Source organism: Triturus cristatus, chromosome 8 (genome assembly GCF_964204655.1).
Source record: "Triturus cristatus chromosome 8, aTriCri1.1, whole genome shotgun sequence".
Classification (NCBI taxonomy): domain Eukaryota; kingdom Metazoa; phylum Chordata; class Amphibia; order Caudata; family Salamandridae; genus Triturus; species Triturus cristatus.
The window spans coordinates 89,625,382-89,645,022 of record NC_140591.1 but is presented as its reverse complement, the minus strand read 5'-3'; the positions used below and the strand labels follow the sequence as shown (position 1 = coordinate 89,645,022).

The 19,641-nt window shown below is 47.6% G+C and overlaps 1 protein-coding gene across 2 annotated transcripts in view; it reads right to left on the bottom strand.

Moving 5' to 3' along the window:
- The window catches only part of LOC146801398 (uncharacterized), a 459,470-nt gene extending 441,184 nt beyond the window's left edge, over window positions 1–18,286 (bottom strand). For both annotated transcript variants that reach the window (XM_085621079.1, XM_085621080.1), the window contains exon 1: window positions 18,107–18,286. In XM_085621079.1, the coding sequence (XP_085477205.1) occupies window positions 18,107–18,167 (61 nt within the window). In that variant the 5' untranslated portion in view covers window positions 18,168–18,286. The remainder of the gene's footprint in view (window positions 1–18,106) is intronic.
- Between the last annotated feature and the right edge of the window lie 1,355 nt (window positions 18,287–19,641).

Sequence of the window (19,641 nt, the reverse complement as noted above, 5' to 3'; positions counted from 1 at the left end):
CACAGCCAAAGGCCATGTGCTGCAGGGGGTTGGGATAGTTAGATATGATAATAATGTTGCTTCATCAAGACCAAAAACCTAAACGCCAAAAAATGCTGAGGTGCATAATAATATTGAATCTTAACCCTAGTTACTGCTATCTTTCTTTCTTTGTTCGCCCCAAGTTGGCAGGGTATGCCCAGACGTGGGTCCCTTGCTCACTTTGCCACTGGATTCAAGATAGCCTGGCTGATGAGGGTTATGAACCCGAAACCGGTCCCAGGATGCCTGTTTCCGGTCCAGGGAAGACATGGCTTGGCAGTTCGGGCTGGACTGTTCCCATGAGACACAGGATCAGACTGATTTGCATATGGCCATGTCTGAACTGGGGTGGTGGAGTGAGCTAAAGAATGATGATGGATTAAACCCAGATCAGTTGACTGGGGGTGAGTGTTTGATTTGCTCAAACACTCCGTCCATCATCCCCTTTGGTATCGCTTTGTTCACCCTAAGTTGGCACGGTATGCCCAGACGTGGGTCCCTTGCTCACTTTGCAACTGGATTCAAGATAGCCTGGCTGATGAGGGTTATGAACCCAAAACCGGTCCCAGGATGCTTGTTTCCGGTCCAGGGAAGACATGGCTTGGCAGTTTGGGCTGGACTGTTCCCATGAGACACAGGGTCAGACTGATTTGCATATGACCATGTCTGAACTGGGGTGGTGGAGTGAGCTAAAGAATGATGATGGATTAAACCCAGATCAGTTGACTGGGGGTGAGTGTTTGATTTGCTCAAACGCTCCGTCCATCATCCCCTTTGGTATCGCTTTGTTCGCCCTAAGTTGGCAGGGTATGCCCAGACGTGGGTCCCTTGCTCACTTTGCGGCTGGATTCAAGAAAGCCTGGCTGATGAGGGTTATGAACCCGAAACTGGTCCCAGGATGCTTGTTTCCTGTCCAGGGAAGACATGGCTTGGCAGTTCGGGCTGGACTGTTCCCATGAGGCACAGGGTCAGACTGATTTGCATATGGCCATGTCTGAACTGGGGTGGCAGAGAGAGCTAAAGAATAATGATGGATTAAACCCTGATCAGTTGACTGGGGGTGTGTGTTTGATTTGCTCAAACGCTCCGGCCATCATCCCCTTTGGTATCGCATCTTTCTTTCATGAGCAAGGTATTCTTTATTCCAGGCACAAAACTTGATCGAGATCTGGGCAACGTAAGACGGTTTCCAAGCTGGTTATTGATAAATTATCATTATTCATCATTCACTTTAATAACTCTCAAATTGGGATGCAGAATAGCAGCAACTAGTGTGAATAATCAACATTTATTATGCACCACAGCATTTTTTTTTACATTTGAATAAGGTTTTGGCCCTGATGAAGCAACAACTATAATTGTACAGGTCGTGAAACGTGTTGGCCAGTTGTTTCAGTGAAGAACAAAAGAAAGATTTATTCAATGAAAGAAGGCGTCACTAGCATATTTGATGTTCTATTGGTTGCATTGTAAAATATTAAACGGACCTCGAAACAGCATGTCTCTTTTTCCTGAAATACATCTGGGCCTGTTTGGACACCTTTAGAGCTGTAGTAACTTTAGAAGTATAATTTGTGAATAGCAATAGCCTTACTCCTTTTTGGATGTCTGGTTGTCATAACATGTGCCTCCTAAAACCTGTCTTAATTGTATCTGAACCCCTCCATTTAGTAGTAGTTATTCCCCACATTGCAGCCCCTCCCCTGTACCTCCCACATTTCCTATAAAACATGTATCCACGTGCATGGAGCTCTCCCCAGCCAAAAGATAGTGGAGGCAGAGGTTTCTGTCTGCAGGTGGTCAACTATCTCTATGCTGGTTTTTCTTCTGTTCTGAGCAAAGACTGAAAGAAAAAACAGTGACCTTGAATGTAAACAGAGTGTGGGAGGCTGAGAGAGAGAGTGAGAGAGAGAAATACCCATCTGGTGGCTGAATTTCAAAACTAGTAACCTGAAATCAATACTGGCTTCCTTGCTGCTCCGAATTGTTTGATCCTAGGCAAATGTTTGATTTCACAGAGCTTACTTTTTCTTCAGATATGTGCGCATTTTTAAATAATTGAGTTTCAGACGAGCAAACTTTTAAATACTTGACTTCAAGATATGTACTATACAAGAACCTAAAATAGACTATAATGTTGCTCCATCTATAAGTATCTAGGACTCATTTAGGGTCGGATTTACTTTTCTTTCAGACAACGCAGCAAGGCAACTTGCTGTACTGCAGTGCATGAAAGGGAGAGGCAAGAAATGCACCATATCTACTAAGATAAGGCACACTACTGCTCTCTTCCAGCGCTAGTGCACAGTGTGCTGCCTAGTTCCAACGCAGGCACCCTTGCATGTGCCTGAGTTACTGGCAGGATAGTTTTGTGCAGGAAGTTATACCTTCCTGCACTAAACATTAAAATATTTGAGAGTCACCCCCCCTGAATCTCAGTGACTGTATTTGTGAATAGCATTTTGTAGTATGTGGTTAGTACTACTGTAGTACTAGTTTAGATAGTACGTACAAAATGCAGTTTGTTAATAGGCCTGTTTGTGTCTTATGGGCAGCATGCCATATTTGTATTCCTGTTCTATGTGTGCTGCAGAACACATGGAAAGAGGAAGTAAGGTGGACAAATAAAGATATTTCTCCTTCTTGGGCCTCTGTTGGCTAGGTGCACTATTTTGGCACAAACCCAGTTTACAATGCTTTATAAATCCCAGGGCAGGGGCCCCAGGCCGTTGTGTTGTACCTGACCATAGTCATGAGTTCCCAGGGAGAACCACCAAGCCCAGGTGGGACAGGCATGGGCGTAACTTCGGGGGGTGTTTGAGGTATGACACCTATTAGATGCGTTCTTGTTTTAGTAGGTGAGTCTAGGGGTCCTGAGTCAGGTGTGCTATGTCTGTGTCGGTTTTCCTTGTCGTTCTCAGTAAACGAAGAGGTTTTAATTTGTTTCTTTTTTTTTATCGGATCTTAAATATATATCAGGATTGGTTTACCAAAAAAGCAATATATCTTCACCCATAGAAGTACTCCTTGAAAGGGTGCAAAAGTACTACTTTTTGGAATTCAGAAAGCTTGGCAGTAGTAGGCATCGAAAGTTGCAGCAGTCTCAAGTTTCGAGGCATACTATTGGCAATGAATACGAAAACAAATTATTGGATGAATGTTTGTAAATATCCCAAACAGTGGCAATCGTTCAGGGTAGCATTTGTCGTTTTTCACCCACTGTGCCACTCTAGACAGAGACCCACCTAATGCACATCAGTACTGAGGCTGTTCCTCATGGAAACAGTCCATCCCGAACCTTGGTCAGGTCACCCCCCCACCCTGCAGCCCACGGCTTTTTACTTGGGAAATTTGAGTTACACCCCCCGAATCTCATTGCCTAAGCTGCGCCCCTTGCTTTTGTGACTAGCCCTATTTTATAAACTACAAAATGCAGTTTGTGAATAGGCCCCTTTGCGTCTTATGACCGGCATGTCATATTCATCAAAGGCTGGCAGTGCGCTGTGTGACCAATGACATACAAGGTTACATGCGGCTTACAATAGAAGGGAACAAAATCCGAAGAGCTGCAGCTGTTGAGTCTCCCTCTCAAAGAGCTTAAGGTCTTTCGTTCTACCAAAGGTCACTGAGCAAACACAAAAAATGTGGTGCGCCCAAGGAGCAGGCGACTTTAGGAAGCGCTCCCTTTGGGGAGCGATTCCATCAGAGCTACGCTTTGATCCTTTCCTCTGTCACTAAATGAGCAGACGCTTGTTAGGTCTCGCCTGACCCAGCGCATGCGCTGGTCTGGCGAGCCTTATTGAGAGGGCTCCAAAAAGTGCTACCAGGCCAGCCTAGAGCTACAGTGCATGTGCGCGGGCGCGCGCGCCGCGCTTTACCGCGATTACTTTCACTTTCGCGGCCGCTTTGATGTGTGATCATGATTGCGATCACTTTCACTTTCGCGGCTGCACGGCCGCTTTGCATAGCCAATAGTTCTCGCTTTTGGAACCTTATAAGTATTTAGTTATGCAACTGTTGCATGGCTAAACACTTATAAGGTGCCAATGCTTGTATTATTTAGAGATTTTTCTTTACAGCCTAGCGCGTGAGCATATATTCCACAGTCAGATATTAAAAATGGATGACTTCATGTCAGGAAACTGCCCTGCAATCAATACTTAGAAGCGGGTGTTACAATCCCCCCCCCAATGACGACAACTGCGTTTGCTAACCTTATATAAAGGGCAATTTAAAAAGCTCTGCCCGATAGTGATATGTGGCAGCCCAGTTATTTTTGGCACATGTCACCCCTCTGTTCTGGCCCAGAGGTCTATATACTTCAGACCTGGCAACTAAAATGGTACCACTGTGTGTTTCACAATGTCCACACTCTTTGCAGTGGCATCTGCGCAAATGTACAGAATGTGGGCGTCTCAGGAGCTCAGTGGCATTCTCATCCAATTTTCTACCCCCAACGCACTTTGATAGTATAGCATGGACTGCAGATGTTGCTGCGGCCTATTCCATAATACATATGGCGACATTAGCCACTTTGCGTGGGTGCATTTACAATTGGACATTCTGTCTTACTTCCTTGCCTGCCTCACGCACTCTTTTTCTTCTCCTTCCTCTTCTTCTGCTCCACAATGTCCCTCCCCCTCTTAACCTTCCTGTTTCTTCCCCCCGCCTATCTCGCCCACTCTCTCCTGTTTCGCCCGGTCCCCATTCCCTCTGTAATCTGTCTGTAATGCCACAGTGGAAAGTCTTGGAATTTACGGATGCATTTATATTTCCGAAGAACACACAGCCTTATGTTTCCAGGCGGAATGTTGAAGGTGTTAGAGATTTTGGTCCTCACGAAAACATTTTTAGTAGACGGATGTTCAAGCTGTAAACACAGTAGATGTGCGAGGTCACTGGAGTACTACACACATCTTATAAGTAAAGGTCGCACAACAACCCTTCCACACGGACTACAGAAGACATTATGCAACATGTAGGATACAGAAGAGATTAGGCAACGTGTAGGAATACCATTTATCATATAACAGCCATATTGTTGTAGATACCAAGGATTTCTGCCCTCCCTACACAAAGAATCTATAACATCAGTGCTCCCGAACCCATTCACAGCCATCAACCAGCTTATGCTCGGTTTGTAAAACCCACACACCGCATCAATCTACTAAAGACCGATTCGTGTTAGGTGTTTTACTAATACATCTCACAGTTTAAATATATTTCACCTTTAGTAAATTTCAGCAAATGAGAATTTGAAGCTATATGCGTTTGAAAGGCCCTATTTGGTTTTCTACTTTTTTCCCCAAACTTTCACTTTAGCGCCAGATGACCAGTTTTGCTCATCACTGGTTTTGTTGACTTCTGTATGTATATCTAAAGGTATGTAACTTCAACAAGTATACATGTATAAAAACATACATAGGTACCAGTGGAAACAAATCTGCTCCAAGAAAGCATGTTATTTGAAAGAAGTGTCTTAAAAAACATACGTTGACAAATTTGTTACTATTGTACAAAAGGAAAATGTCAAGTGGCTTTATTCTCATGAAATCCACGACAACGTCATTTCAAAAAGTAACAAGCATTGGCATAGCCATTAGGTCTCGCCTTTGGGACCTTATAAAGGTTTATCCATGCAACACTTGATGTTGTTGCACCAAGGATATTGTGCTGGATAACTAAACACTTATAAGGTCCCAAAGGCGAGACCTATTGGCTATGCCAATGCTTGTTTTTTCATGTCACTAAATGAGCAGACGCTTGTTTTTTCATCTAAACTTTGTTCCCTGTTTGTTTTTCTCGTGCATTTTTTTAGGAGCAGAGAGAGAGCACCATATTAAGGTTTGTCCAAGCTCTCAAATGAACCGCATTAAATACAGTGCATATCCCAAACTGAAATGTCTCTTGGCGCTTGCTGTACACGTATGTTTAGCATAAACCGAGCTCAGAGCCGCAGACTACTAGTAAGCAGTGCTTTAAATGGGCTGGTACTGTCCGGTACGGAGTACCGGCACTTTTTTATTTTGAGGCAGAGAGTACCGGCACTTCTGAAGAGAAATACAATACTTTTCATTGGAGAGTATCGGCACTTCTGAAGAGAAATACAATACTTTTAATTGGAGAGTACTGGCACTTCTGAAAAGAAATACAATACTTTTAATTGGAGAGTACCGGCACTTTTTTATTGAGGAGGAGAGTACCGGCACTTCTGAAGAGAAATACAATAGTTTTAATTGGAGGGTACTGGCACTTCTGAAGCGAAATACAATACTTTTAATTGGAGAGTATCTGCACTTTTTATTGAGGAGGAGAGTACCAGCACTTCTGAAGAGAAATACAATACTTTCAATTGGAGAGTACCGGCACTTCTCGGAAACAAGCACTTTATTTTTCCATTTCAAGCACTGCTAGTAAGTGAGACGAAAAGAGCGGGAACCGGGGCCGGAGACGGATGAAGATCGTGTAAACACTAAACCACTGCGGCGGAGGGTAGGGAGCGCCTCAAGCCTAGTGTGATGGTGACCCCTAGGAGTAGAACTGATTTCACTGAAGAAAGGTGTCAGGTCATCCGTGAATTGCCGAAAGACAGTTGGGGCAAGAAGATAAGGCAAGTTGGCAGGGAAAGTTTGTTCCCAAGTATATTGTGTTCGCAATTCTTCAATTCTAAGTGTTAAGAAATCATTTTTAATCCATCAGCGATGATTTTATAACAATGGAAGACTTAGACCTTAATTACAAGATGGCCCGGTTTGCCTCGGATAAGTACAACCTCGTGCTGTTACCTGTAATGTCTCACAGTCTAGTTGTTCAGAAACACCGCCCCACTGCATCCGCGGGCCAGGCGTGGCCTACGGGGAACAAATAAAAGGAGCCGCCCGCCCGGGGGCGTGGGCTCCAACCAGATCGCAAGCGTGGGCTGGTTCTGTGCTCCGGCGGCACGCTACGCGGCCTATCGAGTCCCCGGTGCCCCGAGGCAGGCACTTTACACTGGCGACGAAGGGCGGGATCGGCGGAGACCCGCACGCCTACAGCGGAGCCCTCGCTGCACACCGGAGCAAGAAGTAGAGGCATTTGAAGCACCGGAGGTCGGCACACGCGCATGCACACGGGGCCTAGCAGGGTGCCCGACCACGTGGCGTTGGCCTGAACAGAACAAAGGCACACGGTGAGTGCATCCTCACGCGCTCACCCCAAGGAGGCAGCCAGGCTTACAGGGAGGAGAGCTGCAGAGCTGCAAGCAGGCACAGAGCTAGAGCCAATCCCTGGGGAAGCACACCAACAAAGAAAGGGAGCCCCAGTGAAGGCCTGGAAGGGGAAAAAAAGGGGGCAAATAACAATCTATAAAAGGGACAGAGGCCCACGGCACACCCCTGGTGGAGAAAGGAAAAAAAATCTAATACCACCATTGACAGGCCCACAACAGCACAGACCTGCAGGACAGGAGACCTACATACTCACGCTAAATCACCACAACTGACGCAATAAGGGAGCAGTGAAAGGAAAACCACCTGCCCCATAACAACAAAGCGACAGCCAGCAGTAAGCACGATGGGTGACAAGGACCAAGGGGCCACACCAGGCCCAGGGGCCGCACCAGGCCAAGCAGCAGCACCGGCCCACGTTCCGTTTCAAAACGCAGCATCAGGGGTCCTACCCCCGTTTAGTGAACTAGAAGACCCCGCGACAGCCTCCCCCCGATGGAAAATCTGGATAGAACGGCTCAACAACTATTTTGTCGCTACCAGGGCGACAGACGATGCAATAAAAAGGTCCCTGCTCCTACACTATGCGGGACACGAAATCTTTAAACTGTTCAAGCACTTGCCTAACTCAGGAGCAGCCGTCGATTACCAGGCGGCAGTGGCCGCCCTCGACGCACATTTTGATCCACAGCTGAACCCTGATTTCGAACGATTCAAATTGCGCCAAGCCCGACAGAGAGAGGGAGAATCGATGGACGTATTTTATGCCCGGCTGCGTGAACTCGCCAGCACATGCACGGAAGATGACCAGCCAAAAGAGATACGCGCACAACTAATACAGGGGTGTCGAGACAAGACTTTGAGAGGACTTATACTGCGCCAACCGAAAATCGCACTCGAAGACATGCTAGTGCTAGCAAGGTCACATGACCTGTCGGCAGCCAGGGCAAACGAGATGGACCAAGCACTCATCAAACCAGGGGCGGTCAGAAACTATCAAAACAGAACGGGCTGACGCCATTCGGGTCAGGACAAGAGGAGACTCAGTGAGAAACTCACAGCCGGAAGGAACCAAACCAAAGTGCGGGTACTGTGGGCATGAGCCACATGCTGCAAAGGACTGCCCCGCGCAGGGAAAAACGTGCGCAAACTGCGGAATACCCAACCACTTCGCCTCCGTATGCCGAAGACGCACCAGAGGCCGCGAATTCCGAAACCGAAGGCCCCCGACGAAAGCAGTACAGCAACTGGCAGTAGCAGAGGTGATGCCACCAGAAGACGCGAAGAGGAAAGGGAGGAGATACCAGGAAGTGAGTGAAGAATCATCAGTTGACGATGAAGGAGAAGCGTACCTAATCTCATTTGCGCGGGAACTGAAAATGCGCCGCAGGCCTCAACCGACGTGCGTGGTCCACTTGGCAGGGACAGAAGTGAAAGCAGTCATCGACACGGGAGCCACAGTCAACGTGATGGGCCTTCAACAATACAGACCGCTAAGGCCCTGCCCCCCAGTAAGACCGTCTAAAACGAGAATCTATGCATATGGAGCGGACACTCCTCGCCCATTGAAAGGGAAGATTACAGTCCCGGTCAAAGCAGACGACCTAGAAGTGACGACAACAATCCATGTCATCGACAGGGAAGCAGATACGCTACTAAGTAGCCACACCGCAGAAGACTTAGGTCTGATTTCCTTCGCAAGGAGAATCCAGACCCATCAAGTAGAGGAGCTGCTCGACCAGTTCCCTGAGCTGTTCCAGGGACTTGGGCGCATCTGATGCGACCCGATCAAACTACACATTGACAAGACAGTGGTCCCGGTCGCTTTGCGACACAGGAGAGTTCCATTCCACCTGCGGCCGCTAGTAGAGAAAGAGCTAGAGACCCTGGAAAGGCAAGGCGTCATCGAAAAGGTGTCGGGGCCAACGCCCTGGGTGTCACCAATGGTCATCGCAGAGAAACCCAAGCAGCCAGGAGCAATAAGACTCTGTATCGACATGAGGTTACCAAACAAAGCCATACGGAGGGAACGTCACATCACGCCAACGATGGACGATATCATCGCGGATGTGAACGGATCGAAGTGGTTTTCAAAAATTGACCTAAACTCAGGATACCACCAGCTCCCGTCATCGAAGGAAAGCCGGTACATCACCACTTTCAGTACTCACTTGGGACTACGAAGGAACAAAAGACTCAACTTTAGAATATCGTCAGCGGCGGAGGTGTTCCAAAACACAATACGGGAGATGCTGTCGGGTCTACCCGGAGTGCTAAACGTTAGTGACGACATTCTAATCTAGTCAGCGACAGCCGCGGATCACTATAAACACCTGCGCAACACGCTGACACGCCTCAAAGAACACGGGGCGACCCTACACAAGGACAAGTGCCAGTTTTTCCAGCTGTCCCTAGAGTTCTTCGGGTACGTGTTCAACCAAGAGGGTATTCAGGTCGACCCAAGGAAATCGCAGTCCATCAAAGACGCACCCGCATCGACGACACCGACAGAAATGCGCAGTTTTCTGGGCATGGCAACATACTGTGGGAGGTTCATCCCAGGGCTAGCCACTCGGGCAGAACCCCTATGAGCCCTCACTAGATCACACGTCAAGTGGCAATGGGAACAGAAGGAGGAAGAGGCGTTCCAAGGAATAAAGGATGCCCTCCTAGGGGAATCCACATGGGCCTACTTTGATCCAACAAAGCGGACTGAAGTACTGTGGGACTCGGCGCAGTGCTGGCCCAGGAACACGAACCAGGCCACTGGGCAGCGTTATCCTTCGCCAGCAAATCCCTTACACCTACTGAGACCAGATACGCCCAGATCGAACGAGAGGCGTTGGCCATCAAGTGGGCCTGCAACCACTTCCACCTATACCTCAAAGGACAACCGTTCACGATGGTCACAGACCACCAGCCACTCGTGCCACTCTTCAAGGGGACAGCGCCTCATCCACCTCCGCGTATCGAGAGATGGGCAGTTCAGCTGCAACCGTATGAAATGGAGTTGGTATACCGACCAGGAGCCAAAAACCCCGCTGACTTTTTGTCCAGACACCCAGTCCCGGCCGGAACACAAGAAGACACGGAAGACATCGAACAGTACGTACACCTACTATCCACAGTGGCTTGCCCTCTGAACATGACGCTGGAGGATATCAAAGAAGCGGCCACCACCGATGCCGTGTACACCAGGACTCTTAAAGCCGTCCAAGAAGACCAACTATCTGCGGCAAGCCAACTCCTGGAGTCTGGAAGATCGAGAACATATAGCCAAGAAGTGGCACATATGGAACGAACTCAGCGCCACAGGCGACGGAATCCTACTCTGAGGGCCCAGGCTGGTGATACCGCAAGCCCTAAGGCACAAAGCGACGCAACTGGCCCATGGGGGGCATTAAGGAATCACAAAAATGAAAGCCAGGATGAGAGAGAAAGTCTGGTTTCCGGAACTGGAAAACATGGTGGAAAAATACGTCCAACAGTGCCCGCTGTGCCAGTTGACCCGCAGCGCAGAACGACCTGCCCCGATAATTACCGAGGACGCATGCACCATCCCGTGGTCAAGAGTAAGCATAGACTTTGGGAGTTTCCCCGGAGGGAAACACACACTAGTGCTCGTAGATGCATGCTCAAAGTACCCCATTGTAGAAACAGTGGCATCCACAGCATTTGCCCATATTGAACCCATCCTAGAGAAAGTGTTTGCCATGTTCGGGTTCCCAAATGAAATCCGCAGTGATAATGGACCACCTTTCCAGGTAGCCGAATTTGCCACCTTCCTAAGGCAGAGAGGAATACATCACAGGCGGATAACCCCCCAATGGCCGCAAGCCAATGGCGACGTGGAACGTTTTATGCGCACGCTAAACAAGGTGTTTCGCATTGCAGGCGTAGAACAAGCGGACCCAGAACAAAGACTCCATGAGTTCTTGCGAGAGTACCGAAGCTCACCCCACTCACCACCCAGCGGAGCCCGTGGGCACTGATGCTTCATGGCCCACGGAGAGACCTGCTCCCGACATGCTCGGGGTGGTCGCCACACCCAGTGGAGGCCGAGGACATGAAAAACAGGAGGACCCGCTGAAACCATCAGGCAAGCCTCCATCGCAGGGCCTCCCAGAGGACGCTCCACGCAGGGGCCACCGTCCTCCTGAAAGACCGCCGCCCTGGGGGGAAATTTAAAACAAACTATGAGCCAGGGCCCTGGACAGTCACTGCAAACCGCGGGACCATGATAACTGCCCAGAAAGGAGGAGAGGAGGTGTCCCGGAATGTGTCCTGGTTCAAGGAGGTGCCCCCAGAACACCCAGAGAGACTCTCAAGCGGCACACCCACACTACCACCGGAGACACCAGAGACCATCACTGTACCAGTGTCCAGCCCATCCCCAGAGGGCGGGTCCCCCACCAGTCCGCGACTGCGAAGCTCGCCGCAACGGTACAGCCTGAGGTCGAATCCTCACCCCAGCCAACGGCTGAAGGACTTCGCTTGCTGATGACATCCAGAGGCGGCCGACGGAGGACACGCAAGTACCACCACTTTCGTGGTTTGAACTGATTGAACTGATTGAACTGTTTGAACCAATTAAGTTGGTCATTTGTGTTTTCATTTAACTGAGTTGGATAGGGATGTAATGTCTCACAGTCTAGTTGTTCAGAAACACCGCCCCACTGCATCCGCGGGCCAGGCGTGGCCTGCGGGGAACAAATAAAAGGAGCCGCCCGCTCGGGGGCGTGGGCTCCAACCAGATCGCAAGCGTGGGCTGGTTCTGTGCTCCGGCGGCGCGCTACGCGGCCTATTGAGTCCCTGGTGCCCCGAGGCGGGCACTTTACACTACCCAGGGAGACACTACACCCCATTTCAAGAGCGAGGGGTGACCTAAGGAATCAAATTTGCCCTCGCATACTGTCCGTCTTTTCCATGTCTTTACTTCTTGCAGACTTCGCCAAGAGGTGGGCGAGCCATTAGCAAACACGGAGAGCAGGGCCGAGCCAAGGATCTGACTTGACTCTAAGAGCCCGTGCACGAGCCGAGCCCTGGAAATGTTTGTCATGTAAGGCATGCAACAAACAGCATGTTAAAATATTAAGTTTCTTCAAAAGGTGTGTATTCTTTAACATGCGGATATGTTTTTGTACTTCGATTATCACTGCACTGAGAAGTATTTATTAAAAGTGATAGTTTTTAAACATTAACTTGAAAGCATCCCTGCCCCCCCCCTACACTTGACAATGTTATTAGTAAACTAAGAGGCAAGCCAGCTGTCACGTGTACCCCATATACGTGGGGTGGGTTTTTATTGCAAACAGATCAACATTATAGTCTATTAAACAAAAAGAAGAGATTTGTGTATTGTGCACATCCGGAAGGTATGTATTTAAGGCTTTCTCAAGTGTGATAGTGAAGAAAAAGGAGGCTTAATGAAAAAATATATTCCTAGGATCACACAATTTCTTCAAGCGGGGAAGCCGGGATTTCTTATTTTACAGTACACTGTGCAATTCAGCCACTAGATAGCTATCGGTTTCTCTTTTATCCGTTTTACATCTACGGTTTGTCATCAAATCTCTGGACCTGATTTCATTCTTGGCAGTAAGGATACTCTGTCGCAACGTAATATCCTTACTTCAAAGAATGCCGTTCATCCGCTAAATTTTGATGTGGGTGACCTTGGTTCAACTACGGCAGAGATTAATTACTCTGCCTCCGGTGTGATTAAACCCCACTCACAGCCCTGCGGTGTGAGGGCATTTGGAGGGAGACCTATAATTCTTTCCAATTAATTTAGATGGGCGGAATTAGAGGTCAGTTTTTATTGCCCGCCACCAACAGGAAAACCCTAGTGGTGAGGGAGAGTGAAAAATGCTAAATGCTCCCCTCACCATGGAAGGGAAGCTAAATGCACCCCTCCCATGGTGAGGGGAGCATTTTCTTTTTTCTTTTGAGAAGAAAATACCACTTCAGGATTTTCCTTTTGAAAAGAAAAAAGAAAACAGTTTGGTGCTGCAGGGCTCCATCATAGTGACGGAGCAAAACACCAAAGTGTAAACAGCATTGACAGGAACCGCGGTTTATTGGCGCCTGAGGTGACAGGCTCAATGGTTAGTGGCCACATAGCCCGGCTCATTTTGGGATCGAGGGGTCAAGGGTATATCGAGCTGAGCCGAGCCCACCTCTACTCTTCCAGATATTACTTGCAGAAATAAGCATAGCAAAAATCCACATACAATGTGACAGCAGGCACAAAAAGCGTTACTGGACAACAAACATTCTGTTGCTGTGAATCTGGAAGGCGAAAGTGACAAAAATACCCTGTACAATGTTTTCTTCTACTTTCACATTTTCAATTGTTGGCAGATCTTGTCTCCCCCGCTTCGCCAAAGATAAAACCTCAGAGCTGTATGTTGTAAGGTTTCATGAGAGAGGATGTGGCAAAGTGGCCAAGGCTGCTGACTTTGGAACTGGGGAACCAGGTTTGAGTCTCGGTGTCGGCTCAACAACCTGTAATTCTGGGCAAATCACTTCATCTCCCTATGCCTAAAAAACAACAACAAACTGAATGTGTCCTTGCATAATGTCACTGGTGCTCATGTAAGGCACTCCAATACCCGGAGAACGGCTGGCCAGTGCAGGGTTCCAAGGAACTCAGTGACAACATCCCCTCTGGACAAATGTAGAAGAGGATTCCGCTGCAAATAAGGAGGACTGGTGGGCGGAGGGCATCTGCAGAAATGCCCAATGCCTCGCAAACATTAACCTGCAAGCTTCAACGCAATGATCATGTGAAGATTAACAACTCCCCCCAAACCCGCCCTGCTAGGTAATCCTAAAATGTGCCCTTCTGTTTCTTTCACAGCATGCACTATGATATGCATGAAGCATTTCCATTGCACTTAAACTTGGCCTTCTGAGCTTCTACACTGCAAGTAAAAGATACATTAGATATGGACCACTGTGGCTATCTGACACGAGTCCGGTGCCAGTCTGCTGGGGTTAAATGAAACACACAATGCATGGTTCATGGGAAAGTCAGTGGGTACAGGCTGGTGTGTGAATATGCAGTTCTGCATGGGGCGAGGAGCCCAGGCATGGGCACTCCACCGCTCCCTTCTAAGATTACTAAAGGACTCACACTGGCAGTGCTCGCGCTCCACCTCATTTCACAAACGCTAAATATTTTCACCACAGTCCTTTCATGGTGGCCCATCAAGAGGGGGAGGCAGATACAAAGGAAGGCTCGGAAAAGTTTTCATTTGCTAATAAATTTGGCACTGTTCGAAGAATCCTCACAACATCTGGCAGATGTTTAGCAGGTTTCGCTTTCTGTTCGTTATACAAGTTTTGAGCACATCCATTGGGGTAAAGATAAATGAGGGTCAATAAATGTTTCATTTACTAATAACTTTGGTGATGTTTGATGAATGTGCATGATATTTGGCGGACAGCAAATGAAGCCCAATGCAAGTCTAGGCTGGTCATGCACAGTGCTGAAGAGGTACATTGCAGGAGAATGCGGTATGGTATACAAAAACCTATGAAATTAACTGCAAGCAATCCAGTTAAAGATGAGTTATGGTTCAGTGGATACAAAAATGAAAAAGCCCTGAAATTCACGAGTTATGGTGTGCAGCATCACAATGCACACCATAACTCATGCTTATAATGCTCCGTATAACCCCTTGCCGATGACATATAAAAAATGTTTTTAAGAGTTGTGTGTATGTATATATATACATATGTGATCAAGGCCTTTCTGAGGCCAAAACGCGTCATGGCGGAGTGTGGGATTCCTATGGAACAATAAATATTTTGCACAGCAGTTTGGGTCCGTCTTCGTCTTTCCTGTCAACCGGATGTATGAGGCGAAGTTCTTTGGATATATATATATATATGCATGACTATTGAGAAAATACCAAAAATCATGCGATTACACCTGTGCGCATAATTTGGAGTATTTTGGGGCAAAATTGCCTACCCAAGAGCACAGTAACAGAGCGCGGGCGGCTGAAGGCTGCTACTGTTCCTGTTCTCTTGCTTCTAGCACTATTTTCTTAGCACAAAATGCATCCCCAGGTTCATTTTGGACCAAGGGTGCATTCAGCGCTAAGAAAATAGGGCTAAATGCAGGGTTTCGCTCCTCGCGTAATTCTGCATAACCGTGCACAATTTTGTTGTAATTTTGTGTATTTACGCTACAGCAAATTAAGTGAGTTACGCCCACTCCTATTTATACAGACTGAAAACATTGAAATCAGTGCACAGTTTTTAGATACCATAAGATATGTGTTTACTTTTGCTCCAGTATTTTGAAATGTTTTTTTCTTTTACAATACTTTACAAACATTGGGACTCACATTATAAAGGCCAGGCCTATTGGCTGTGCTGCTTGTCTTCTCTAGTATGAAACACTCCGAGGGAGTGCATATGTTTCCATTCTCTCTTCCTCTGTTCTTCATCATGCATCCATTTTGGAAAACAAGCATTAGGCAAGCCAGTAGCGTTGTATTTCATATTTCATAGCCACCTGTCGGCTTTGCCAAGGCTTCTTTTGTTCAGTGGATGCTTGAAATGCATCACATAACCCCTAGCACTGGCTTCCCAAGCCTTCAAGGTCTCGAGCCAAGCACATCAGTACAACAAAACAAGCAACACACACAAACAAACACAATGGTGGAACACGCGGAGTCACATTAGCGCGCGTTGCGAGATCACTGGGAGGGCTTGTAAATGTGCCGTTTCTGATTTTTGCTCTTTCGTGGTTTTTGTCACTCTCTATTACGATCCTGTGTTTTTCCCTCACTTTGGCATTGGACTAAATGTCTACTTTGTTTGTGGCCCGGATTAACTGTCAACGATATTTTAACAAAAAACTTCAAAGGATGCCATGGAAAGTTAAAGTCGTTCTGTTTTATATTGTCATGTGAGAGGACGGCCGCTGTTCCTCCAGCTGGTAAAAACATACTTTGTTTTTTAAAGTCGAAGTACAATGTCCACTTTGGATAAACCTTACTTCTTTGTCCTGCCATTTCAAATCACCATCCTAGCCAGCCTTGGTTGTGCTCACATTAACCCTTGATATGCCGGCAGCGTCTCGGTTAGGCCAATGTTGGACCTTTATACGTGAACAAAAGTTTGTCAAACATCCGAAAACCCGCACTAAGATGTCAAAGACCTCCCTAGGCTGTGCAGTACTTAAAATATGACTTTCTACTTTGGATCCCAAAATACTTTTTTAACTGGTTGAGGCCTGTGTAATGTCTCCCTTCATCCCCTCCCTTCGTTTACTCGCCTTACCTGTGCTGAGTAATTAACCCGCTTGAGTGACACCGCACCTAAGTTCTGATTTCCATGACTTTGTTTGGAAGTCTTTCACTCGCAAAACTTTAAGCACGTGCTGCTTCAATTTTCAAAAAAAGTGACTTTATTTCAAAATGACCAGCCATGAAATGTTAAGGTTTCTTCCCTAGAATGTTACTTAAAGCTCTGTTAGCAGCCAGGAATAGGTTTGTTCAGGTTAATATTGGTGGTAAAATTCTAAATGCACTGAAAGGCCACCCAATATACAAGTTTGCAGATTTGACATAATATCTTGGGCCCACTTGTGGATACAAATAGAATTATAGATGATGTCCGATAGGATGTTGCAGTGTTCAAAAGGTGTTAAATGTTGTCAACCGTGGAGTCCATCATAACGTTTTATGAGTGTCCAGTGTAAATAGGAAGCCCCGCACTCACTATACCATATGTGCATACATTGGATATTCTTCACTCTACAGTCACTCTCGCAAAGGGAGCTCCTGTAAATTCGAGCTTATTAGCTCAATGGAAAATGAATTATTGGTTAAAGTCGATGGTATATCGAGAGGACGGACGCGGATTAACATATTCTACACATGACTTACCTAGAGCATAGATATAAACAATTACTAGAAAACTACAAACAATACAGACAATACGTTAATTTTCAAAACCAAGTGAAAACAAGGTGCAGTTTCTCAAAAGCAAGTGGCAGCCGGCTCACTCTGTCACCCAGACTAGGTTGTCTACTCCACAGCAGGCGCGCAACGCCCGTTGGGCTGAAAGGACTCCAGCCCCGTCCCCCGTCGTGTGTGGCAGCCCGGGCTGAGACAGCTTCCCTGCCACACACACAGCCGCACCCCAGCACTTCACAGGTCTTTCGAAGACCATTTACTTGCAAACGAGGCTTTGTTGTGTTTTCACCCCTTCTTCGAGCCTCTGCATCTCCACTCTGCATATTCGTAGGAGACTCAACCCCCCTCCCCCCCCCCCGCGAAATTGTTGGTATCCCTCCCCCCCCCCCTCCCCCCTGAAATTTGGCTCTAGTTGCGCCTCTGTCGCACAGTAGCCGGATGGGACTGTTAAATATTACCTGTTAGTGTGTCACGTACACATGGTTCAGTGTATGTGCGTACTCAATATTGTCTATTCTGTACACCGCTGGGCCTTCTGAATAACATGTATGCCCAAACTGGAGTTAACCCATTCTGGGAACCAGGTAATAAAGCGCCGAAATGCTGAAAGCGCTATAACGTCCTACCACTAGGAGCATGTGCGCTATACGAATGCCACCTATAACAAAAGTAAGGCTCACATCCACAACGGGAAATGAATGTCAAGTTTATCCCATCTTCCGTTTGCTGGCGCCTTTTCTCCCAGACTGATTGATCACCCTGTCAGAGCCTGAAGATGCTCTCAGAGAGTGCACAATCACTGCAATCTATCAGAAATATGTGGAACAGACGAGTTGAATTGTCCGCAATGGAGTCACGCTGATTCACTTCCATCTTCGCGTAGAAAGGGCCCCTCCAGTTACTGACCGGGGCGCGCGAATGTCCGCCATCTTGTCTACTCACCCACTGGCAGCACGGCGAACAGCAGCGCGGTGTGGAGCACTCGAACAGCGGCGGGGTCCATGGTCGCCAGGGGCCCTCTGCGCTCCGCTGCCTACAGCCCTCGCCTTCCCTCTCTCGATGGGACCGGCTGGCAGCGGCTATAAACAGACCGACGCCCCACAGCACTGACAGGCAGCATGCCCTCTGCCGCCGCGTTAAAGTTACAGCTGCTGGGCCATGCCACGCGCCCCCGTGGGGCCCACAGTCCCATCTGTTCCTCACCTTTAGTGAATGTCGGCCTAGGCTGCTTTGGAGTTACCGATGCGCCCGCATTCTTACATGAGTGCTGCCTTCGCAATGATATCAATGCGCCGCTTAATGACAAGAGTGCTGCTAATCTATTATTGTGATATATGGAAGGGGATCGCATTGTCAGGGTTTGCAGCCAGCTTTCGTTGGTGGGGGGTCCGGTACTCGAGGTCTCTGCAGACTCAGGGAGGAGAGCTCTAAAGGGCCTAGACCAGCGTTTCCCAAACTGTGGCTCGCGACCCGATTTTTGGTGGGTGGGGAAAGTCAGAGCAATCAAGATACCTTTGAATTCAGTGTTTATCTTGTCACACTTCCCTTTGCTTCAAAGACAGAGGTCACACGTCAGGCTACTTCTTCTGACACATTGCTCTTTATTCTTTACTGGAGTACTGGTGTTTACTTTTTTTCCCCTAACTGCAAAGTGAGAGAGGTTTTTAAAGTGAATTATGTGAAAATCTTGCTGGAGTACAGAGAGTGTGAAAGGCAAGACAGTAGGATGTCTTATTTTTTGCGATACACAAGGAAATGTAAATACCTGTAAATTAACTGTATGCGTTCAGCAATTAGAAAACCAAAATAAGGCACATTGGGCCACATGCAGGACCGTCAGGTTTTGCAACTCGCAAATTGCGATTTTTAGTGACTTGCAATCTGCAAGTCGCAAAACCTGATGAATAACAGTGTCTCAGACCCCAAGGGACCTGCCTCATTGTTGTTCATGAGGCAAGTCGCAATTTGCTACCCAGTGTGTTGCACAGTCATCCAGTATGCCCTGTCAGCCTATTTTTTTGCTGACTGGTACTGGTGGTAACTGACTTGGTGGTGGTGGTAGTATTGGTGGTGGTGGTATTGGCAGTGGTATTGGTGGTATTGTTGTTGGTGGTAGTATTGGTGGTGGCGGTGGTGGTATTCGTAGTGGTATTGGAGGTGGTGGTATTGGTAGTGGTATTTGTGGTGGTGGCATTGGTGGTGGTATTGGTGGTTGTGGGGGTATTGGTGGTGGTGGTATTGGTGGTATTGGCGATGATGGTGGTGTTGGTGGTGGTATTGGCGGTGGTATTGGCGGTGGTGGTGGTATTGGTGGTTAGTGTTGGTGGAGGTGGTGGTATTGATGGTGGTGGTATTGGTTGCGGTGTTGTTAATAAAACAGGCTTTTGGTGGTATTGGTGGTTGTGGTGGTATTGTTGGTGGTGGAATTGGTGGTGATGGTATTGGCGATGATGGTGGTATTGGTGGTGGTATTGGTG